At 39.5% G+C, this 24,117-nt stretch overlaps 3 protein-coding genes across 15 annotated transcripts in view; 2 read left to right on the top strand and 1 right to left on the bottom strand.

Annotated features, from left to right (window-relative positions):
- Nucleotides 1–11,969, top strand: part of SUPT20H (SPT20 homolog, SAGA complex component) — a 36,298-nt gene extending 24,329 nt beyond the window's left edge. For 8 of the 12 annotated variants that reach the window (XM_055426221.2, XM_055426225.2, XM_055426224.2 and 5 more), the window contains 6 exons: nt 297–451; nt 2,586–2,641; nt 4,530–4,652; nt 9,236–9,341; nt 10,606–10,709; nt 11,467–11,969. In XM_055426221.2, the coding sequence (XP_055282196.1) occupies nt 297–451; nt 2,586–2,641; nt 4,530–4,652; nt 9,236–9,341; nt 10,606–10,709; nt 11,467–11,604 (682 nt within the window). In that variant the 3' untranslated portion in view covers nt 11,605–11,969. The remainder of the gene's footprint in view (nt 1–296; nt 452–2,585; nt 2,642–4,529; nt 4,653–9,235; nt 9,342–10,605; nt 10,710–11,466) is intronic. The other 4 variants (XM_055426232.2, XM_055426227.2, XM_055426231.2 and 1 more) reach the window with 1 other exon arrangement.
- EXOSC8 (exosome component 8) lies at nt 11,891–19,042 on the bottom strand. The gene is made up of 11 exons (XM_055426233.2): nt 18,982–19,042; nt 17,556–17,592; nt 17,260–17,323; nt 16,196–16,269; nt 15,221–15,266; nt 14,391–14,496; nt 14,259–14,304; nt 13,414–13,510; nt 12,709–12,829; nt 12,395–12,501; nt 11,891–12,104 (listed from the first exon to the last, which is right to left on the bottom strand). The coding sequence occupies exons 1-11, from the start codon at nt 18,996–18,998 to the stop codon at nt 11,989–11,991; spliced, it is 831 nt and encodes a 276-aa protein (XP_055282208.1). The 5' UTR covers nt 18,999–19,042; the 3' UTR covers nt 11,891–11,988.
- Nucleotides 19,043–19,326: 284 nt separating this feature from the next.
- The window catches only part of ALG5 (ALG5 dolichyl-phosphate beta-glucosyltransferase), a 32,975-nt gene continuing 28,184 nt past the window's right edge, over nt 19,327–24,117 (top strand). The window contains exon 1 of one of the 2 annotated variants that reach the window (XM_055426235.2): nt 19,327–19,653. In XM_055426235.2, coding sequence (XP_055282210.1) covers nt 19,594–19,653 — 60 coding nt within the window. In that variant the 5' untranslated portion in view covers nt 19,327–19,593. Of the gene's footprint in view, nt 19,654–20,547; nt 20,704–24,117 lie in introns of those variants that run through there. The other variant, XM_055426234.1, reaches the window with a different exon arrangement.

The following is a 24,117-nucleotide window of genomic DNA, read 5'->3' as shown; positions in this document are numbered from 1 at the left end:
TTGAATTTTAGGTAGTAATACATCCATTATAGGCATCAAGGTGGCATGTTGACAGCAGCTTAGATTTTTCCTGTTTATCCTGTGTTACCATCTTTTAATCTATTGATGAATACATTACCAGATGATATTTTAAACCTTGGTAGATACATAGTACTTCATTTTTGCCAACCTCGCTGTTAATATTTAAGACAGAAATATCTGTGTTTGTGAAGCAGTTTGTTTTTTTATCCAAGGATTTATGTAGCTGATTTTTCTTTTACAGCACTAGCCTAATGCCTTGTCTTACTCTCCTGCAGTGGAGCTCAAGCTTTGATGAGTGGTTCAAACCCTATGCTGGGCTGTAACACTGGTGCCATAACTCCTGCAGGAATAAACCTGAGTGGCCTTCTACCCTCAGGAGGTCTGCTACCAAATGCATTGCCAGGTGCAATGCAGACAGCCTCTCAAGCAGGTCAGAATATTGGAAATAATAATCTGTAACAAAGTTACACTCCATGCTTATGTTAAAATGTCATTTAAGTGTCATTAAGTGATAAACATTTAACATCCTTTTTTAATGAAATATTATGTTGAAAATATTTCCTTTCAAAAGCTTTTAAAATTCTGATATTTGAATTAAAAACCATCTGGCTATCAAATTCTCTGAAGAAACTTGGTAAGCCTGTAAGTCTCTGCAGATTTTATCTTGACTTCCAAACATTATTATAAAAGTAACTTTGATGGTTACCAGTGTAGTCCTGCTCCAGGTAAAAGAAACATTTTGAAAACATATGTAAGCAAGAAAAGCAACATAGCATGACATTTAAAAGCCTCAGTTCTGAAGCTGGACTGCCCGGATTGAATCCTTCTTTTGCAACTTACCATAACTGCATAATCATAGCAAAGTTACCTTTGGGCCTCATTTGCCTCATAAATAAAATAAGGATAATAATAATACTTTACCTCACAGTTGTGAAGATTAACTGAATAAATACAAATGAGGTGTTTATGCCTGAGACATGATAAACATTCAAAAATAACTGCTGTCCCCATCATTAGTAGTAGTTTATTGTGGTAGTTGTAGTAATGTAATTACATGTACTGGGAAAATGTTTTAACAACTTCTGCTACTTTTAAAGTTCTTTACGAGAATGTATCGTAGAACAGTCTCATTTCTTATTCAGAAAAAAAAAGATTAACAGAAAAACAAACTCAGCATAGTAAGAAAAACTTACTGTGAGTTAGGAGAAACTTTCTATGAGTAGGAGAAAGAGAACCCAAAGAATATAATTTAAATATGTTTAATATATTGCTGTGATTTTCTGATTCTAGTTTATTCTTATTTTACTGTGTATAAGTTAGCTTTAGTGGTAGGAGCCCTGGAAAATGGAATCAGTGTTGAATTTGGGATAATATATTTACATGTAATTCTTTTAATTACTGGTAGCTACAAATTCTTACTGTAGGGCCCGGAAGAAGTCACTTAATTGTTCCCCTTCAGCCTCAGTTTCATCTGTTCTAAAACCGGAGTAAAAGTAGCTAACTTAAGTTGCTACTTACAAGAAAATGAATGAAGTGATGTGGAAGTGCCTTTCGTAAGCTAGAAAGCATTACCCAGATGTCATCCAACCTTAAGGGGAATTATCTCTTTTTTTTGTTTTTTTTTTAAATGAGAATTCCTGGACGGGCTATCCGTATTGTCACATTTTTATCTGATTACGCTTTTTCCATTTTTCAGACAAGGCTTTCATACTGTCTTTTGTGCATTATCTACTCTTTATCTTTTTTAAATACAATTACCTGCTTAGAGGACTAGTTATCTTTTAAACTAGAGTTCAAATTGGTATATTTAGTGAGGAGATATATACATACTTGAAGACTGCCATCAGCAAACTGTAACACACAGTTCAAGCTAAGAATAGTTTTACATTTTTAAGGTTTGTTTTCTTAAAAAAAGATATGAGGAACAATAAGGGACAGAGTCTCTGTGGCCCACAAAGCCTCCTGGAAAAGTTTGCCAACGCCTGCTTTAGGATTTGCTCTGTGTTGTGTCACAAATTTGAGGGAATAATTTCAGAATTAACAAAGCGTTTTTTCCTGACTTTCAGCCTGATCCTTAAACACAAAATTCGGTGTTCTTCAGCATTATTAATATTACCATTTGCACTTTAAGAAATAGCACAAAGCACACTGGTTCTCAGAGACAGGATTGTTATCACATACTGTTTAGCACTGAGAAATATAAGTAGATAGCAATATGTGAAATGTATTTGCACAGTAGTGATAGTTTTATCATACCTATGGTGTCTGCATGCTGCTAGATTACTTTTCTAGCCAGTAGTTAAAGTAGTTATAAAGAAGTCTCAGTTTCTGAAATACAGAATATAAGGTACATCTGGTGCTTCACATCTTTGAATAAGATCTCGTTATCAACAAATAGTGATGAAATTGGGGGGCTGGTTTTAAGAAAATTTTAAAGTATAGAAAATAAGCACATCTGTGCAGAGAGTACTTAAAATGTTATATTTTTATATGCTAAAGTATAAAGTACCTCCAAGTATAATAAAGTTTTAATTTCCTGTTTAACCATGAGTTTTATTTAATAGGTGTTCCATTTGGTTTAAAAAATACTTCAAGTCTCAGGCCCTTAAATCTACTCCAGGTAAACCTGAAACACTGCTTTTGATAGTTTGTTTTTTTAAGTTTTTTATAGTGCTTTTTGTTTTATAACCATGTATGTTTGCACCTTTTAGCATTTGAAGTTCTGAGGTTGTTGAGAATCATCTAAAAGTATGATTAAGTGGATAAGTGGGAAAAAATTGGTACCCATGTACCACACTTCCATTGGCTCTGACAGCCCTGCCAAATTAAGAACTAGTTCCAGAGGGGAGAGTTCACAGCTGCCAAGAAGAATAACTTGCCTACAGTAGTAGCAGCAAATATACTTAGAAATTAATTGTTCTGTAACAGACATTTTATGTATATACAGTATTGCTGTTTGCTTCCAATAGATTTTATACATGAATAGAAGCTTTTTAGATTAGGTGTGTGTGTTCTTTTCCTGAGGAGAATATGACTTAATAGCACAGTGCCGGGCAGGTGACTGTTCAATCACTATTAAATAGTCATCCAGTAAATGTCCATTAGGTTACAGTTTGTGTCGAGTGATGAGACTTTTCTTATACGTTTTCTCAGTATTAACATAAAGAAAAAAGGTAGGTAGAAAATTTAGTACATGTTGTGAACTTAGAGTATTCTGGGCTATGCTTGGTCCTTTAAGGGTCGCGTTCACTGTTAAGCCTAGTAGGTTGGAAATGGATGAGATTGTCTACAGAGAATTGTTAGAAAAGGTAGACATGAAAATAAAGATTTGGAGACACAGAATAGCAGAGCTAGGGATTATTGGAAAATAATAATCACATCCATCCAACCTGATATTCAGAAATAATAAATCAGGAAATACATTTAGAACTAAAAACTTACTTCCTATACAGTATGCAGACAGTGTCAGTATTTACAGACTCATTGCAGAATAATCTAATTATAATATGGACACATTGGGTTAGCTTGTTTAGCCCGCTTTCCTGCATTTTGCTGTAGGAATTTCTGTAGGGATCAAGCTCAGTGTTAAGAGTAGTGGCATTCCTTAATAGCACTGATAATAAGGGCAAAAACCACCTTACAAATTATATTCTGCTACTTTTTTATTATCTAAGTAATTGAGAAGGAAACACTTGACCTATGCTTTGTCCAGATTTACCTAACAATAGAGCTTTTGACCCTAGACACCTCTTTTTTGACTGTACAGATCTAAGAGTTTCTCACTTGGTATTTGCTTGGGACTTTGCCCCAAAACTTCAAAGTGCTTCTAACTTAAACCCCTACAGAATAAAATGGAAAAACATTTGTTTTCTGATGCAATTGGAATGCATAGTTTTAGTGTTTAATGTAGAATTTTCTGGATGCTGCTTGTAAAAAAATTTTTTTATTAATTTAGATTCATAATGACAGAGCTTGTAATGTCTCCAAACTAAATATGGACGTCTAATGCATTTTCTTTTCAGCTTTGGACTTCCTGGCTATGTTATATAAAAACCTATGCACCTCTGGGTTTGGGCAAAACTAGACCAAATTTAGGGAAATGAGCTTTTTTAACTTATATCCCTCATTATCACTAGCTTTTTTTAATACTTGCAAATCCATTTAGTGCTGTTTTGTGTTGATGTATAAACAGAGTTAAGCAAAAGCAGTGTGTTTGTTTAGACAGCTAAGTATTAACTTGAAGCAGAAAGATTTATGTTTGAGATTACTAACGTATTTGAGAACCAGAGTTAATAGCACTTGAAAATTGTGTTTAAAGAGATTGTCCCTATTTTAAAAAAAAAAAAAAAGAGCAGGGAGTTTGTTTTGTTTTCAATTTTGTTGACTTTGTTTTCTTCATCCCTGGAAGACTACCTGACACATAGGGAATGCCCCAGAAACATCTGTAGAATAAGGAAATTTAAATAATCTGAAATTGCCTAATTATTTCTTGCTCAAATTCTTAATAGCTTCCAGGTGGATCGCTCATTTTTAACACTCTGCAGCAACAGCAGCAGCAGCAGCTCTCCCAGTTTACACCACAGCAGCCCCAGCAACCCACAACTTCTAGTCCTCAACAGCCTGGGGAGCAGGTATGTCCTTTCTGCTTTCCATATGATATGCTTTGTATTGTAGAATTAAATTTGTTTTTGGTATATTCCAGGCCTATTTCAAGTGTTTTTAGACTGTTTGAACAAACTTTTCATATGCTGTCCTTTCTTTATTAACAGTAGTAGCTATCAGTTATCAAGGCCTATTTCTGATTCTCACAAGAGCCATACTGAACAGATGATGTCACTTCCATCTTGCATAGTCTGACATAGATTCAAGTAAGCAACTTGCTCACAACCATACAGAGAGTGGCAGAGCAGGGATTCAGGTCCAAGTCTTTCTGCCTCTATAGGCCATGTATTTTCTACCCCATCATCATCTTTCTGTTTATAGTATTATTGTGAAGCTTAAAACAGAAAATAGACAAAAACAAATACTCTGTATACTGCCAAAGAGAAATTGAATAAGAAATGCAGTAAAGTAGTAAAAGGAACTTTACTTTTAAAATGATCAGGGTTTTCTGAACATTTGCTGTACTTTGGAATAATCTGGGAAGCTAAAAAATACTGATTCCTGAGTCCCACCTCCAACATTTCCTTTCAGTTTAGTTCAGTCACTAGTCGTGTCCAACTCTTTGCGACCCCATGAACTGCAGCTTACCAGGCCTCCCTGTCCATCACCAACTCCTGGAGTCCACCCAAACCCATGTCCATTGTGGCGGTGATGCCATCCAACCATCTCATCCTCTGTCATCCCCTTCTCCTCCTGCCCTCAATCTTTGCCAGCATCAGGGTCTTTTCCAGTGAGTCAGCTCTCTGCATCAGGTGGCCAAAGTATTGGAGTTTCAGCATCAACATCAGTCCCTCCAATGAACACCCAGGACCGATCTCCTTGAGGATGGACTGGTTGGATCTCCTTGCAGTCCAAGGGACTCATAAGAGTCTTCTCCAACACTACAGTTCAAAAGCATCAATTCTTCGACATGCAGCTTTCTTTATAGTCCAACTCACATCCATACATGACTACTGGAAAAACCATAGCCTTGACTAGACAGACCTTTGTTGGCAAAGTAATGTCTCTTTTTAATATGCTGTCTCGGTTGGTCATAACTTTCTTTCCAAGGAGTAAGCGTCTTTTAATTTCATGGATGCAATCACCATCCACAGTGATTTTGGAGCCCAGAAAAATAAAGTCAGCCACTGTTTCCACTGTTTGCCCATCTATTTGCCATGAAGTGATGGGACTGGAAGCCATGATCTTAGTTTTCTGAATGTTGAGCCTTGAGCCAACTTTTTCACTCTCCTCATCAAGAGGCTCTTTAGTTCTTCTTCACTTTCTGCCATGAGGGTGGTGTCATCTGCATATCTGAGGTTATTGATATTTCTCCTAGCAGTCTTGATTCCAGCTTGTGCTTCATCCAGCCCAGTGTTTCTCACTGCGGATGCTGATTGCAGCCATGAAATTAAAAGACGCTTACTCCTTGGAAGGAAAATTATGAGCAACCTGCTGCTGCTGCTGCTGCTAAGTCATTTCAGTCATGTCCGACTCTATGCAACCCCATAGACGGCAGCCCACCAGACTCCGCCGTCCCTGGGATTCTCCAGGCAAGAACACTGGAGTGGGTTGCCATTTCCTTCTCCAATGCATAAAAGTGAAAGTGAAGTCGCTCAGTCGTGTCCAACTTGTAGCAACCCCATGGACTGCAGCCTACCAGGCTCCTCTGCCCATGGGATTTTCCAGGCAAGAGTACTGGAGTGGGGTGCCATTGCCTTCTCCGATGAGCAACCTAGATAGCGTATTAAAAAGCAGAGACATTACTTTGCCAACCAAGGTCCATCTAGTCAAGGCTATGGTTTTTCCAGTGGTCATGTATGGATATGAAAGTTGGACTGTGAAGAAAGCTGATCGCCAAAGAATTGATGCTTTTGAACTGTAGTGTTGGAGAAGACTCTTGTGAGTCCCTTGGACTGCAAGGAGATCCAACCAGTCCATTCTAAAGGATATCAGTCCTGGGTGTTTATTGGAAGGACTGATGCTGAAACTCCAATACTTTGGCCACTTCATGCAAAAAGTTGACTCACTGGAAAAGACTCTGATGCTGGGAGAGATTGGGGGCAGGAGGAGAAGGGGATGACAGAGAATGAGACGGTTGGATGGCATCACCGACTCGATGGACCTGAGTTTGAGTGAACTCCAGGAATTGGTGATGGACAGGGAAGTCTGGCATGCTGTGATTCATGGGGTTGCAAAGAGTCTGACACGACTGAGCAACTGAACTGAACTGAACTCTGCATATAAGTTAAATAAGCAGAGGGACAATATACAGCCTTGATGTACTCCTTTTCCTATTTGGAACTGGTCTGTGGTTCCATGTCCAGTTCTAACTCTTTCTTCCTGACCTGCATACAGGTTTCTCAAGAGGCAGGTCGGGTTAGCTCACTATTAAATATATGAAATGTTCACCATCAGTCCTTCTGCCAAAGATTGCCCAGTCAAGTCTTGGTTGGATAATACTCATCCTCTATTAGATTTTTCAAGAAGGGCATACTTAAAACTACTTTTTGGACACATGTATATGTGTGGCTGAATCCCTTTGCTGTTCACTTGAAACTATCACAGCATTGTTCATTGGCTGTACCCCTTTACAAAATAAAAAGCCCTTTAATAAAAGAGAACTTTAAGTCAAAAAAAGCAAAAAAAAAAACTGGTTTATTAACACATGAAGGATTACTTAGCTTGATAAAAAATTCTTGATTTGTACTTTTCTTTACAAAATTGTGGTAAAATACATACAAAATTCACCATCCTACCCATTTCTAAGTGTGCACTTTGGTAGTGTTAGATATATTCTTACTATTGTGTAACTAATCTCCAGAACTCTCTCATCTTGCAAAACTAAAACTGTATACCCATTAAGGAATTCCTTATTTCCCTCTCCTCCTAGCCTGCTTTTTGTTTCTATGGGTTTGACTACTCCAGGCACCTCATAAAGGTGGCATTTTACAGTATTTGTCTGTTTATGACTGACCTATTTCATTTAGCATAATATCCAAAAGGTTCATCCATGTTGTAGTGTGTGTCAGAAGTTCCTTTCTAAGACTGATTTGGGTTGCTTCCACTTTTGATGGAAGTCGGAGTTTTTTTTTTTAATGAATTTTGCTTTAGGTGTGAAGTGTTAAGAACTCCTCTCTGGCTTCTCTGCCCAAAAGAATTTTTTATACTTTCCATTTTTAATCTATGATCCATTTTCAGTTAATTTTGTACAAGGTGTGAGACGTTGGTCCAGGTTCATTTATGGGGGGTAACTGTTGGCCATTTGCTCCAGCGCCATTTGTTATTAAAGCCATCCTTCTCAGTTGAATTACTTTTGCACCTTTGTCAGAGGTCATAGTAAATCTTAAAATCAAAGGGAAAATCCTCTCGTGTTCTTTTCAAAATTGTTTAGCTATTCTAGATCCTTTGCTTTTCCTTGTAAATTTTAGAATCACCTTGTCTATATCTACAAAAAAAAACCTTGCTGGGATTTTTAAAAGGAATTGAGTTTGAACCTATAGGCCATCTTGGGAAAGGTTTACCATATTTATGTGAGTTTTCTAGTCCATGAACATGGTATGTCTATAGGCTAAAATCAGCTAGTTTTCAGCATGCAAGTCCTATATGTGTATTACAGACTTACACCTAAGTTTTGTTTTTGTCCTTTTTCCATTTGGGGGGTAAATTGTTAACGGTACTATTTTTCATTTTCTACATGTTCATCACTAGTATGCAAAATTGGTGTTGATCTTGTGTTCTGTGATCTTACTGACCTCACTTATTCTGGTTTTTTTTGTAGATTCCTTAGGGATTTTTTTTTTCCTGTAATAGTCCTGCTATTTGCAAATAAGAATGGGTTTTTTTCCTTTATAATCTGTTTCCTTCTCTTGATCTAATGTGCTCACTAGAAATTGTAGTATTGTGTTGCAAAGAATGTTTTAAGCTTTTTAAAAAATGTTTTGATGAACCTTTATAGAAGCAATATCAAAAAAAAACAAGCAGCCCTATCAAAAAATGGGCAAACCTAAATAGACGTATCTACAACGAAGATGTATAGATGACCAACAGGCACATGAAAAGATGCTGTCAGCATTGCTAATGATTAGAGAAATGCCAATCAAAATCACAATTAAGTATCACTTTACATCGGTCAGAATGTTCATCATCAAAAAAGTCTACAAATAATAAATGCTGGAGAGGGTGTGGAGGAAAGGGAGCCTTTGTGCACTCTTGGTGGGAATGTCAATTGATGCAGCCACTAAGGAGTTACTTTGCTGTACACCTGAAACTACACAGTATTGCAAATCAGCTATACCTCAAAGTTCTGATGAAGCTTTCTAGACTTCTTAGTAATTATTAATATAGCATCAAATAAACTAATCCAGAATCAATTCTGAAAATTAGGTTTCTTGCTTTTGAAATAGTTTATTCTTGCTAATTCTAAATACTTTTGAAGGCTTTTCCTTGTTACTCTTTTTATAAGACCTAGTCTAATGTTGATTTTTAATACAGGAAAAAATACCAATCCTTCCCACCAACCCAAAATTGTTTTTTCTTTTTGTACATGTGATTTTTTCTTTTTTTAATTCAGGGTTCTGAACAAAGTTTGACCAGTCAAGAACAAGGCTTATCTGCTCAGCATGCTGCAGTTATTAACCTTGCTGGAGTAGGAAGTTTTATGCATTCACAGGCAGCTGGTTGGTATCTTCATAACTAATGCTGAATTTATTAAAAGTATCTCTTGGGATCTCACCATTGCAAGCAAAAACAAGGAAAATTTTCAGTTATATTTAACGTGTGTGGACTGTTGATTGAGATACTGAGATGTTTTCCTCATTTTGATAAAAGTGCTTTGACCCGCATATAGTAATAGGGGTTGTTTACCTCATGCTAAATTTTGTACAGTTACGGTAGGATGCTTCCAAGCAGTTGACTCTAGTTTATCGAGACTGCACTTTTCTAGATTGCAGTTTTTTGTCTCATTGTAATAGCTTATAGTGCATGAATAATAGTCAAGTAGCAAAGCTTCTTTAAGACAATTGTTAAAAAAAAAAAAAAGATATACTAAATGACTGCTCACCACTTCTCGTAATAAATGGTGAACCAAAGATTTATCTTTAGTGAAGATTATTTCATCAATTTAAGACAGCAGTTAAAAGTTCATATTAATACAAGTCAGTCACATGTCTGCAGAAACTGAGATAGTGTGTCAAGACTAATGAGTGAACTTGTGAATATTTTGAATTATCACTGGGCTTACTATGAATTCAGTACAGTTTCCAGTGTCTGGAATATCTACATAAGGTTCTCATTTAGAGCTAGTGAATTTCCAAATGGAAATTTATTATTAATAAACCTTTACCCTACAAACTATAAATTTCCTAAAATAACAGTAGTATAGTTTTAATGGAGCTCCAGACTTGCCATTAAATTACCTTGTAGCCAGTCCCTCAGACCATTGAGGCCTGCAGTTTCCTCATCTGTACAGAGTTGAACTTAACCCCTGATCCCACTCAGCTCTAAAAGGTTCACCACCTTTGTTGCTAATAATGTGGTCTGAATAGTCATCATATCGTCTTTTGGCATTTGTCTACCAGTTTTGTCCTTACGGTAGTTTGGGTTTCTCCCACTCCATTTCCTACTTGACTGGTTGTATTTTAAACATAGCATAGTCAGCATTTTGCTAGAAAGCCTTTTCAGGGAAATGGCACTGAGACGCAGGAAGAGAGAGGGCACAGTGCTCTGGCCACATGCTCTCCCCTCTTCATGTCCAGGAAGTCCTACAGGCAGTGGTTCCCCTCAACTGACAGGATACTGTACTAAATTTATTCTGAAGCGTCTGTGACTTGATTCAGGTTAATCATACTGGTACTTTCCTGTTTCACTTTCTGTGTTGTCCTTTTCTAACCCTGGTAGCCTTCACTTCCTGACTGGCCTGCTTTCCCCTTCTCCTCTCTGTAGTGTTGTCTCAGCTTGGCTCTGCCGAGAACAGACCTGAGCAAAGCCTTCCTCAGCAGAGACTCCAGCTCTCCTCTGCCTTTCAACAGCAGCAGCAACAGATCCAAGTAATCCAGCAACTTCACTCTGCTTACATTTTTAAAGATACTTTGCTCCAAAAGTACTTCAAAATACCTTACTTCAGTTTTATGTTACTGTCTTTTGAGACTATACAGTAATTGGTAAATAATTTAGCAAATTTATTTAAACGTCTGACAACTTTAGTGAGTCAACTTGGAGCACTGCATATATTTTGTACATTTAAGTCATACTCTCTGCCTAATTTAAAATCTTTCATGAAGTGCTGGTGGCACATTAACATACATTTCGATTGCTTTATATTCTGAAATAGTCAGTTGTAAGTGCCAATGGTTAACTTCTTAATAATGTACTGCAGAAAAAGGCAAGTATACCAGTGTTCCTATTTGTAAATTGTCCTACCTGTTTTAGAAGTGTTATTCCATTCTTAGGAAGTCAGAATAGTATACTTGACTATCTTTAATTTGCAGGGTGGTTTTATACTGCTATAAACTATCATACAACACAATGGTAACTGAAGTTGCTGAGTTACTGCAATATAGACTGGCCAGGCAAAGTAACAGAGCTTCTTCTAAAGTTTAAAAAGCCCTGTCTTTAAAGCCCTCAGCAGGCTTCTGTGCCACTGGTGCTGTCTGACTGTGCATCGTCTCGATGTGGTTTAGTCCCTTTTTGTTATCTTGGTGCTCTCTCCCTTTCAGTTTTGTTGTTCTCATCACTCTCAGGAAAATCATCTTTCCATACCTACCTACATTTAACCTAACTAGATTTTTTTCCCTCTGTTTGCAGCAGTTACGATTCTTGCAGCATCAAATGGCTATGGCAGCAGCAGCAGCACAAACAGCTCAGCTACATCGTCATCGGCATACAGGCAGCCAGTCAAAAAGTAAAATGAAGAGAGGCACGCCAACCACTCCAAAATTCTGAGTCTTGAATAGTTTTCCTTTCTTTTTAAAAACATAAGACCATTGAATCAAAAGGATTCGGAGTTTCTACTTCATTTTTGTTTTTTAAAATGTGTCAGTATTTTACATTGCTAGATATACAAACTTTATACAAAAGTTTGATTTTTAAATAAAAACAAATAATTTTTAAATAAAAACAGGGAAATGGTTTAACAGACCATTAGGGTTGGTTTGCCTAAGTCATTGTTTTTTAAAAATGGTTTCACTGTACATAATACAGAAGTGTCCTGAGAAATACTAGAAACATCTTTCAAAAGAATGTAGTTTGGTATTTATTTAGTATAAAAGGTTTGTGCCCAGTGTAACAAATACAGTTTTTACAAATCTGTTTTGAAAATGTGGCTGCTCATTTGGGTTTCATACTCTTAAATACTTCATCCATCAGTTTTTTTACTTCTTTGTGTCTTGTAACCGCTCGGCTCATACAGTCTTGAAGTTTAGCTCCAGTCAGTCCACTTCCACCTGAAAAATTGTGCCAACACTTATTCTTACATGACCTACATCATGTCAAGTTATAAAAAATTTGAATAATATAAACCAGTGATGATATGGTCTCAAGATTTGTAGGTTATATGTTAACAAGACCTCCTGAAGTTTAAGAACCACTGACATATAAGATGCAAGGCATCTTAAGTAAATTTACATTAGATAAAAAAACATCCCACATTCCATTTGGCCCTCTCTAATGTAAAGAAGCTCACTCTACGTTTGCATCTACATGTTTAGTACTGAGATGGAAGGAAAGTGCGTGCCTGGTTTGTGAAGACAACAGAGCCTGCCTTCCTCATCCATTACAACTGTTAAGGTTCCAGTTGCCAGATGTTCCTCCTCTTCAGTAGGATCAACTATAAGCAGAGTGCTGTTTTAAAAATAAAAAGGTATACATTATCAACCCATGATACACATTTTATTTTAGAAAATTAAATTGAACTTACTACCTGCATTTTAGCTTAGGTGGGAGCTAGACAGAATTGGTAGAAACCAGAAAAGCTAGTAGCAAGCTGAAAATTCTACTTGTAAGAATCTTTGCCCTTCAGTTAAATACACAGCCTTTTGATTAACTTACTCATCAAACACAGCAAAGGAAGTTGCAACTGGATGAGCTCTAATATTCAAGTAACTTTTCTTCTTTAAATTAACTTCTGCTAAAGCAGTTTCTTCATTTATAGTAACTTCAGGCAACTGTACTACAAAAAGCAAATATGTAAAGTCAGTTTCTCACTCTAGCTGAATGGCATTCTATGCTTGGTTAATGCACTTTTCCCTCTGTTTAAACTTGTCCAGAAGTATTTTTTTGTTTTAAACTTTATTTTGTATCAGGGTACAGGAGGGCACAGCAACCCTCTCCAGTATTCTTGCCTGGAGAATCCCAGAGCAGCCTGGTGGGCTGCAGTCCAAAGGGCTGCACAGAGTCGGACATGGCTAAAGAGATTTAGCACTCACGCACACATAGCCAATTAACAAACAATGTTGGCAGTTTCAGGTGAACAGGGAAGGGACTCGGCCATACATATACATGTATCCATTCTCCCCCAAATCCCCCTTCCCAGCCAGGCTTCCACATTAACACTGAGCAGAGTTCCATATGCTATACAGTAGCAGAAGTATTACTTAAAAGAACAATTAAAGCAAATATGGTGGATACAAACATTGTTTTTCCTTAGTTGAGAAACATGGATAGGTGAATGCTCACAAAAACCTTTAGAAAATTTTACCAAAACGGAACACTGGCCTATAAGTAGGAATATTCCCTTTTATTAAAGTTGCTTACCATTTTTTAAAGCTGCTAACAAAGCAAAGGTACAAGCATCCAAAATGTTTCCATCATGGTTGAGGCAAATGAGATCACAGTACAAAACCCAAGCAAGCTAAAACAGAGTTGACAGAGAAATTAAAGCTTTCTGATGGGTCTAATGTGTTTGTTTCTACTCACACACCACATCCTTGGTTAAACATTCAACTTCTGAGGCAAAAACTTTTAAAAAATTCACCTTTATAAAGTAAAAAAGTGAGCAAGTTTGTTAAAAGCTTGGCTTCTAACTACCAAAAGCTGACAAGTGAACATCTCCGTCTCCCCTCAAGGGAGCTACAGATGTAGGAGGAATTTCCATTCTTACTGCTAAGTTAGCGATGAGGAAATTGCTTCTGAATATCCCAGATGAGACTCAAAATGTATTTTACCACAGAAACCTTAATACATGAAATTTTTAGGTCTTACACTGCTTAATAAATCAATATAATCAAACATGAAAAGCATCTAGGTACTTGTCAATGTAGTTAAAAGTTTTCAAACGGACTTGAAATTTATAATGTGGATTCACCTTAAACACGTTAGCTGATCAGATATTAACTATGCTGGAAAAAATTTTTAAGTGACTGCATTATTAGCCGAAAAAAGATTACATCAGCTTAAAAGATAGTTTCTAGCCAGGCAATGAAGTAATCAAAATTTACTGGGTTTTTTTTTTTGTGAACTATAGTTACAGAGTAAGAGTGATTTTTTTAATTCCATCTAGAAACAAGATATCTGTATTTACGGCTACTGTGTTTTTTTAATTTTCCTCACCCCAAAAAACACTTCAGAATTAATAAAAACACAGCTTTACTCCCTCTTACCTTTCCTGAAGAGATGCATAAATCTTCTTTCTGAATTATCTGTGAACTTGATTTAAAGACAAAGAGCACAGTAAACAAAAGTTCAAAAACTCTAAAATGAATGACAGTCAAACTTTATCATGATAATCTTACTTTTCAATGACATCTGCAATGAACTGGCTGGCCACTTGGGCCTCTTCTCCAGGAGGTCCAGACCGAAATCTCCAGGAACACAGAGGGGATAGATCCACGTTAGGAACTGAAAGAAACACTGCAGCTGTGAACCAAATTTCACCTCTGGTTTAGTTTTAAAGGCGTTATCCACTGCAAAGGCAAGTGGAAAGCATTATAGAACACATCACATTCTTTTCCATTTTTTGTGAAAATCTTAGGCTTAGATAAAATTTATATTTTCTGACTTTCTCTGCACAAAAATAATACACCACCACACAGCACCCCAAGCATCTATTTAAGACTTCCTTCAATCGTAAATTACTCACAAAAGTTTTTAGGTTTCTTTTAAAGTACCCCAATCTGTAACAATATATAGCCTCACTAATCATACCAGCTGTTCGGGATTTTTAAAATGTTGGTTCCCACCATAAAGAAAAGATGGTCCAACTTAAGAAAAAGAAAATCATAGTGGTATAAAGGAAGTGTTTATGGAAACAGAAAAGTTTGCAATTACAGCCCTTTGCCTAAGAGTCAAAGGTTGATGATTGATGACACCTGTATAAACAAAACTGATCAAGTCTGACAAAGGTGTTTACAAAATTCTATACTTTGCTGTTTGTTATACTATCTTAACAAGTTCAATATTTAACAGGATTATTTAACTTAATTTACACTATCTTCTAACATACATACATTAAACTTTTCAGGACTGTCTGAAGCTTCTGAATAATTTTCAATTCACCCACTAAGATTTAACTATAATAATAATAATAAAGTATTTATTAAAATTACAAAACTATTTAACTTACCAACATATCCTTTATCAGGGGCATCTGTTGGTGGTGCTCCAAATTCCTAGAAGCATACAAACGTTTCCTATGAAAGAAGCTACTAGAAAACTCTGAAGACAGCAATCAGTCAAGGAAGGCTCTACCAAAGACCATATTAGCTAGTTAGCAACATCATGAGCATCCACTGTGCCTGGGAAGGTGGGTCAGGGGCTCTGGAGACATCAGCACCACTCGCACTAGCTCTGCAAGGCAAGAAGGCGGTATCGCAAAGCTGCCTAGTGCACCTCAGCAAAATGACCAGAGGTTCTTAAAAGTTCTGCCCCACCTCTCTTCTCCTTACTCAGTAGCCAAGAATCTGAATTTAAACCCCAACCTCAAATGAGACAATATTAAGCCCCTAACCTGGCAAATCTTGTGAAATGTCCCCACCTTTATTGAGGAAGAATCTCAACTTTGAGTAACTCAGAGCTCAGTGTAGTCAAAGCAGAGACTTTGGAGTCAGCTTATACTGAAGTATTTGGAGAGAAAAATTTCCAGTGACTCTTCAGAGGACTAAAATGGGCAATTCTGAAAGCACCCAACGTAAGGTGCTAGAAACAGCAAGTACTCAGTAAATGGTAGCTATTACTCCCTCAAGCTTTTAAGCAATTTTCTACACATTTGCACAGATTAAATGCCATCACTGGATAAAAATATGTCACCAAAAACCTTAAAATTTCTCAAATTACAACCAAATTCTTTAAAAATAAAGGCAGTGAGGATTTTTTTTAAAGTTTCATTTCAGCACATTTCCAAATGTTCACAAATTATAATTAAGTCACTAAACTTCAGTTTTATTATCTAAAACTCAAAGGTGAAAACTTGGGAAATGAAAACAAATACTAAAACACCTGATTGCCTGATGAACAGAATTATAGATGTATATCATAATCTAATAAGTATATGAAGCTAACTTAGTAACTCAAATCTTGGTAATAAGTATATTAAACCTACCGCTTTAATTCCACAAATTACTGTAGTATTTCCCAGCTTCACTAAAGAAGAACCATCTGCAGTCCCAATCGAACCTGAAAAGTATTTTTAAAAAATGAAAAAGTTTTCTTCTTTTACGTATGATTTTTATTTCTAAATACCTAAGATGTCCATGAAAATTTACTCCTTGCTTGAGTCTTTATAAAATTACAGTTGACCCTTGAACAACATGGGCTTGAACTATACCAGTCCACTTATACAAAGATTATTTTCAATAAATACTTCCACAGTACTACATGATCCACAGTTGGTTGAATCTAAGGATGCTGAACCTTGGATATGGAATGCCAATCCATAATGGTAAGATTATACTCAGATTTTCAACTCTGTGAAGGTCGGTGCTCCTAACCCCCACACTGTTCAAGGGTCAACCGAATTGTTTTAGGAATTATTCATTTTCTTGATTTTGAGTGAATCATTTGTCGTTCAATCAAAAGGCTGTTATAAAGATTAAAATCTCTTGACAGAAAATTCATTGTAATCCCTTAGACATGGTAGAATTTGTCTGAAATACTGTTTAAATGGCTCAGAGCCTAAAACTTGGGAATGTCATATCGGTAAAATTGGAAAATTCCATGTTTGCAACAGAAGATTTAATAAGTGTAAGATACAGAAGGAAACCAAACCTTACAACTTGTGAAGGAAGGGGGGAAAACAGAGTTACTTTAAAATTTAATATGAACATAAAAACTGAAAGGATGTGCTTAGTTGCTCAGTCGTATGCGACTCTTTTGTGACACCATGGACTGTAGCCTGCCAGGTTCCTCTATGGGATTTTTCAGGCAAGAATACTGGAGTGGGTTGCTGTTTCCTTCTCCTGGGGATCTTCCCCACCCAAGGATCGAAATTGTCTCCTTCATTGCAGGTAGATTCTTTATGCACTGAGACATTTGGGAAGCCCACTAGTGAGAGGAGAGCGAGTTAAAAAAACTCTACAAATAAAAACTTGCTATTAAGAAAAAAAATTCTATTTTCAGAACTGAAGCAACTTCAACATTCTCTTTTAGAACTCAAAGTACTCTCACCTACGTTGACAGTTGTGGTTCTGAATTCACCAAGTTCCCTTCCATCAGGACGGCAATTCTCTTTCTAAGTAAATATATGAAAGTAGATTACAGTTACATGTATATCTTACACAGATCGGGGAAAACACACTGAACCTCATTAATTCAAATAAATTAATCTGTATTACTTTGCAATTGTCTTTTAAAAACTGAAATGTAATTGGCACATTAGGTGTATAACATGATTAATACTTGTATTTATGAAAAAAGCATATGATACCATTATCAAAAGGGATCACGTTATCACCTTTACTTACCAGAAATCTCCTGTAATACTCCAGAGGTTCCACAGTTCTGAAAGACATGTGAAAAATATGAGATAAATTATAAATCAATATAAATCCAGAAACGCAACAATCTTAATAGTGGGGTGATGGAGCAGAAATCTCCAACATTTGTAACTAAGCTTCTGTTATGAATTCTAGTTTATGTTGCCACATGTTGCTAATTATAAAAAGTAGCTACCTTTGCCGGAGAAGGCAATGGCAAGCCACTCCAGTACTCTTGCCTGGAAAATCCCATGGACGGAGGAGCCTGGTAGGCTGCAGTCCATGGGGTTGCTACGAATCAGACGTGACTGAGCGACTTCACTTTCACTTTTCACTTTCACACATTGGAGAAGGGAATGGCAACCCACTCCAGTGTTCTTGCCTGGAGAATCCCAGGGACGGGGGAGCCTGGTGGGCTGCTGTCTGTGGGGTCACACAGAGTCGGACACGACTGAAGTGACAGCAGCAGGAGCAGCTACCTTTGCAATAACAATCGCACTCAAAGACTGACTTTAATTCTGCTTTAAACAAGTGTAAGGATGGAGACCAAAACCCTAGGTCTTTTTAAAAAGAGAATTAATCCAGGTGTGCATCACTCACACTTTGAAGCAGGAATACTTCGTTAGTATGGGGGTGGGGGGAATTACGTATTTGCACTACCCCGTGACTTAAATTTAGCATATTCTTCGATTACTATCATAAGCAATAAACCACTATAATATGAGCCCTACCTGAGACTTCAACAACCACAGATTAAATGTTTTCGTTTTTACTTTATAGTTGCCTAAGGTAACTGTAAGATGTATCGTTACTTCGAAATTTCAGGAGTTACTTTAGACTTCCCACTAGGCCTTATCTAAGAAAGGTAATTTCAAAACAGATATTTCCCTGTGTCAAAAACCCGTAGTTTATACAAATACATGATCGTTTCAATATAACTGGTTTCCTTTGGAATCCTATTTATTTCATCCATTTAAAACAACTCAGAACGAAAAGCTATAGCCTTCCCCAGAGAGTAGGACCAAAAACGCTTAAGGAAAACCTTTCTAACGAGGCAGAATGCTTTTACACATAAACTGCTGGGCAGGGAAAGGAGGGCGCCTTGAGGTTTTGACGCAACGCTTTTTACAAGGTTACAAGTGTCTCTCCTGGGCAGCGAAGTCCATACACAGAAGCCTAGCGCTCGCGGCGGGTACCGGCTCAACGCGGTCCTTCCTGCCGCCCGCCTCACTGGGCAGAAGATGCGCCCTTTCCTTTCACCACGACCACCTCCAGTTCTCCCGCCCAACGTCTGCTTCTGCGTGGAAACAAATGGGAACCAGGTGGGGTGGCCTCCCGATGAGAAAATCCCAAGCGCAGAGTAGCCGCCGACCGCTAGGCTACAGACTCGCGGCCGCCTGCCTCCCGCACTCACTTGAACCCCGCCGCCATCTTCCGCCGCGGCTCTGCGCCTGCGCCCGCGCCCGCGCCTGCGCACCACCGCCCCTCCGGCCCGCGCCTGCGCACCACCGCCCCTCCGGCCCGCGCGGCTGTTTCGCTTCAGCACTTTCAGCGCTGATTCTGCCACCTGATTCTAGGAGGCAGGGTTGTGTGGGCCAGGGTAGAGGTAGGAAAGGTGAGGGTGGTTTCCCGCATGGCTTCGCTCCCACCACCCCTCGCCGGACGCCCCTTTAGGTTTTCTTGACCGTGATGATTTTTAGCGAATCGGCTTTTACGGAAGTTACGAGTGTTTGTTTAGAAACAGTTCGATAGTTCAAGCGTGCTTAGTCTCTTCTGTAGACTCAGACTTTTCGCGACCCGCTGGACTAAAACCCACCAGCCTCTTCTGTCCCTGGAATTCTCCAGGCAAGAATACTGGAGTGGAAGGATCTTCCCAAACCAGCAGTGAAACCCTGTCTCCTGTGTCTTCTGCATTGAAGGCGGATTCTTTATCGCTGAACCACCAGGGAAGCCCACCATTCAAGAGTTTCAGAGAAAACCGACCTTATAGTAAAGAATCAAGTGTTGAGCGTGGAGCATTATTCCAATGTTTCAGCGTCCTTTTCCCCTCCTCCTTAGGCTGAGCCCTGGACTTGCCTTCTTCCAGGTAAAAGCCTCCTGCTCGAGCACCGAAAATTTAAAAATTCTATGCGCTTGTTATCCACATCAGGTTACATTACGCAGCTGCCAAGAGTGGGCTCCAAAGAAACAACTTTCGTTGTAGACTGTGTCGTGGCTCAAAACCTCCACTCCACCTCCTTCCTAGAAAGGGTTGCCGATAAAACGCAGGGCATCCGATTCAATTTGAATGTCAGGTGAACAGAGTACACGCAAAATAGTTCATGTTAGTTGTTACAGAAGCTGGGGGAGAACTGGGAAAGTTTTAGAAATAGTAGTGATGATGGCCCAGAGGTTAAAGCGTCTGCCTCAAATGGGGGAGACCCGGGTTCGATCCCTGGGTCCGATCCCTGGGTCGGGAAGATCCCCTGGAGAAGGAAACGGTAACCCACTCCGGTATTCTTGCCTGGAGAATCCCATGGACGGAGAAGCCTGGTAGGCTACAGTCCACGGGGTCGCAAAGAGTCGGACACGACTGAGCGACGGAACAGAACGGAACGGATGGTTGCAGGAAGCTGTGAATGCAATCAGTGTCACTGTAGTAGACACATAAACTCGTTAAAATGGGAAATTTTGTTTTATCAGTTTTTCAAAATTAATATAACAAAAAGCTCTCAAATGGGTGAACTTTATGAGTGTGGGTTATATTTTAATAATGCTGTTAAAAACCGATCCGCTGCTCTCTGAAATTCAATTTAAGCGGACATCCGCTTATTTCTCCTTGTTGATTCTGACAGCCCTGCTGCGTTTGAACAGAGCCGCTCGCACACAACATAGTCTTCGTCCCGTCACGCGGTGGCGCTGTGGGCAGCGCGGGTCCCCGGGCGTGACCGGGTCTGGCCGCGAGGCGGCGCTGTGGGCGGCGGCCGCCCGGCTGGCGTGGCCTCTCTGCGGGCAGGAGGCGGGGCTGCGCGGCCGCACTTCCGCGTGTGTGTAGGCGCGGGATAGGGCGGCTGGCGGCCCGGCATGGAGGATGGCTCCGCTCTTGCTGCAGCTGGCGGTGCTCGGCGCGGCGCTGGCCGCCGCGGCCCTGATTCTGGTGAGGAGAGGGGTTGGGGACAGACGCGGGCCTGGGTTCACTGCGCTCCTGGAAGCGCGGCCCCCCAGGCATCCTCTCCACCGAGCTGTCCGCTTTTTGACGTGTCCTTGCACCACGCTTCCCCAAGCCTAGACCCAGAATTTCACACTCCCTTTCCTTCCGTTCTTTATTTTTATTTTGGAGCTCCTTCTCCCTGCGTGCCCAGAACCCAGCGCTTGCGTTCCCTGGGACGTGCCCACCCCGACTTCTCTTAGTCCCCTGGTTCCTGGACCTTCTGCCCATCCGCCTTCTCAGCCCTGACCTCTCCAAGATTCCTTCCCGGGTCTGCAGTTCTGGCCCTACCCGGGGAGGTCCTGAGCACCCCCAGAAAGTGTGTCCTTTCTAGACACTCTTTCTTGGTATAGTTAAAGCAAATGGAAAGTGGTGACAGCACTGACCAAAGCCAGCTATTAGCAGAGTAGATAAATCAGCGGATCAGAAGACCAAACTGGTCAAGGCCTGGTGTTACCGTATGGTTGGGGGTCGTTATGTCCTAGAATTCAGCACCCTAAGTTTACCGCATCTGCACAAAACAGTACAGTGATATTCAAACTCAGATTTTCTTTGCCACTACTGTGGGGTGTTCATTGGAAGGACTGATGCTAAAGCTGAAACTGCAATACTTTGGCCACCTCATGCGACGAGTTGACTCACTGGAAAACACTCTGATGCTGGGAAAGGTTGGAGGCGGGAGGAGAAGGGGACGACAGAGAATGAGATGGCTGGATGGCATCACCGACTCTGTGGACATGGGTTTGAGTGAACTCCGGGAGTTGGTGATGGACAGGGAGGCCTGGCATGCTGTTATTCATGGGGTCGCAAAGAATCGGACACGACTGAGCGACTGAACTGTACTGAACTGTGGAAACACAGAAACATTGTAACACTTCCTGATCAGTAAGTAGTAGAAAATTTGCCAAGTGAACTTTCTCCCATATAGTTTGGGATGGGCCGGCCATCTAGTTAGTAAAGGGAGAGATTTCTGCTTCCTTGACGTTGAGGTTAGCAGCCTAGGTAGCATTGCTAGGGACGCCACTGGGCCATCTTCTCAGAATTTACAGCTTAGAGGTAGTTTAGATAGAGAACAAGCAATGTAGCCTGACGTGTTTAGTGTTTGTGTCTGCGTGAGAGAAGAGGTCTATTTTTCCCTTAGCACTATATGGAGGTTTGTTTGTTTCTTTCAGGTTTTTGGTGGGGCAGAGTTTGACAGAATCCTAGGTTGAATCCGTCTTGTGTTGACCCTGTTAAATGTGCACCTCATGAGGTTGTACTAGAAGTTTTTGATCCTAGTAGCTCAAAGTGGTTATAAGAGCTTTCATTTATTGAATACTTCCAATATGTTGGATATCGTATTCAGCTTTCAACCGGGATTATTTCTTTTGATCTTTAAAACAACAACTGACAGAAATGTTATCATTAGTTTCCCTTGACGGGGAGGAAGCTGATGTTGGAAAGATGGACTCGTGGAGGCAAATGTCACCCAACTAGTGGAACTTTTCTTTTTTAGATGCCAGATAAGGAAATCATTACAGAACACATCGGTCTTGTTTCATATATAATCTCCGCACCCACTTCTTTTCTGAATTAATTTTGAAGCAAATCCAAGACATAACATTTTATCTGTAAATGTTAAGCATTTTTCTCTGAAGTTAGGACCCCCTTCCAAAAACATAATCATAATAAGGTTATCGCAGTTTTAAGTTTAACGTTGTTAAGTGATTTAAAATACACTGTTGGTTCAAATGCCTTTGTATTAGTATAACTGGTTTGTTTCATTCAGTATCCACACACACTTAGCTCTAGATCAGTTTGTCTCAAGTCTCTTAAACAATTTCTCCTCTTTTTATTTATTTTTTTCTTGTCTTTCATAAACAGTCATTTGTTCTGTTGAATTTCTCACAATCCGGATTTTACTAACTGCATCCCTTCGGTGACTTTTAACATTTTGCTCTGTCCCCTGAATTTCCTGTGAACTGCTGGTTACAGCTGCAATTTGATGAAATGCATATTTGAGTTTCAATCAAGAGAAGTGTGTGAATCGTGCTGATTACTCCTTTTGTGTAGTATCAGGAAGCATGTGATGTCTGATTTTCTTTGGTGTCTAGTGGGTTTCACAGCTTCTGGAGTTACAAGCTTGACTCACCGATCAAGTTTGTCATTGCTGCTGCTGCTGCTAAGTCGCTTCAGTCGTGTCTGACTCTCTGCGACCCCATAGATGGCAGCCCACCAGGCTCCCCCGTCCCTGGGATTCTCCAGGCAAGAATACTGGAGTGGGTTGCCATTTCCTTCTCCAGTGCATGAAAGTGGAAAGTGAAAAGTGAAAGTGAAGTCTCTCAGTCGTGTCTGACTCTTAGGGACCCCATGGACTGCAGCCCACCAGGCTCCTCCATCCGTGGGATTTTCCAGGCAAGAGTACTGGAGTGGGTTGCCATTGCCTTCTCCAGTTTGGCATTAACCTAATGGTTTTAGCAGCCACTGATGATCACTGCCTGAATCCACGTTTCACTGGGGATTGCAGAGTGGAATATTCTATCGTTCCTTCGCGTGTTACCTAGAATTTTATAATGAAAAAGATTCATCCTCAGCTATTTAGTTACCCTGAAATACCTTTCATATTTTAAAAGGTAAAGATAAAAGGCAACTTTTCAAAATAATGAGATGATTCCTTGGCTTCTTACAAAGGTGATTAGTTAATTTTTTATTTTCAGTATCATTACGAACCCATGATATAAAGTTTTTCCTGTGTTTTGATAGACTGCACTAGTTATTCTTTTTGAAGCTTCAATTCTTCCCTGTCAAGTTGGCTACTTTGTCATTATGTTTGTATCTTCCTAGCCTGACTGCTACTCCACTTGAATCAGCTATTCCTCTTAGGAATACTGGTTACTTTTAGTAGGAAATTGAATTTAGTAACCACAATCTGGTCGCTTGGAGTTCAGTTCAGTTCAGTCGCTCAGTTGTGTCCGACTCTCCGCGACCCCATGAATCACAGCACACCAGGCCTCCCTGTCCATCATCAGCTCCCGGAGCTCACTCAAACTCATGTCCACAGAGTCGGTGATGCCATCCAGCCATCTCATTCTCTGTCGTCTCCTTCTCTTCCCGCCCCCAACCTTTCCCAGCATCAGAGTGTTTTCCAGTGAGTCAACTCGTCGCATGAGGTGGCCAAAGTATTGCAGTTTCAGCTTCAGCATCAGTCCCTCCAATGAACACCCAGGATCGATCTCCCTTAGAATGGACTGGTTGGATCTCCTTGCAGTCCAAGGGGCTCTCAAGAGTCTTCTCCAGCACCACAGTTCAAAAGCATCAATTCTTCGGTGATCAGCTTTCTTCACAGTCCAACTCTCACATCCATACATGACCACGGGAAAAACC

Source organism: Moschus berezovskii, chromosome 13 (genome assembly GCF_049115385.1).
Source record: "Moschus berezovskii isolate FMDL1 chromosome 13, NW_MosBer_1.0, whole genome shotgun sequence".
NCBI classification, from domain to species: Eukaryota; Metazoa; Chordata; class Mammalia; order Artiodactyla; family Moschidae; genus Moschus; species Moschus berezovskii.
The sequence above is the reverse complement of the archived record's forward strand: the minus strand, read 5'-3'. Positions and strand labels throughout refer to the sequence as shown.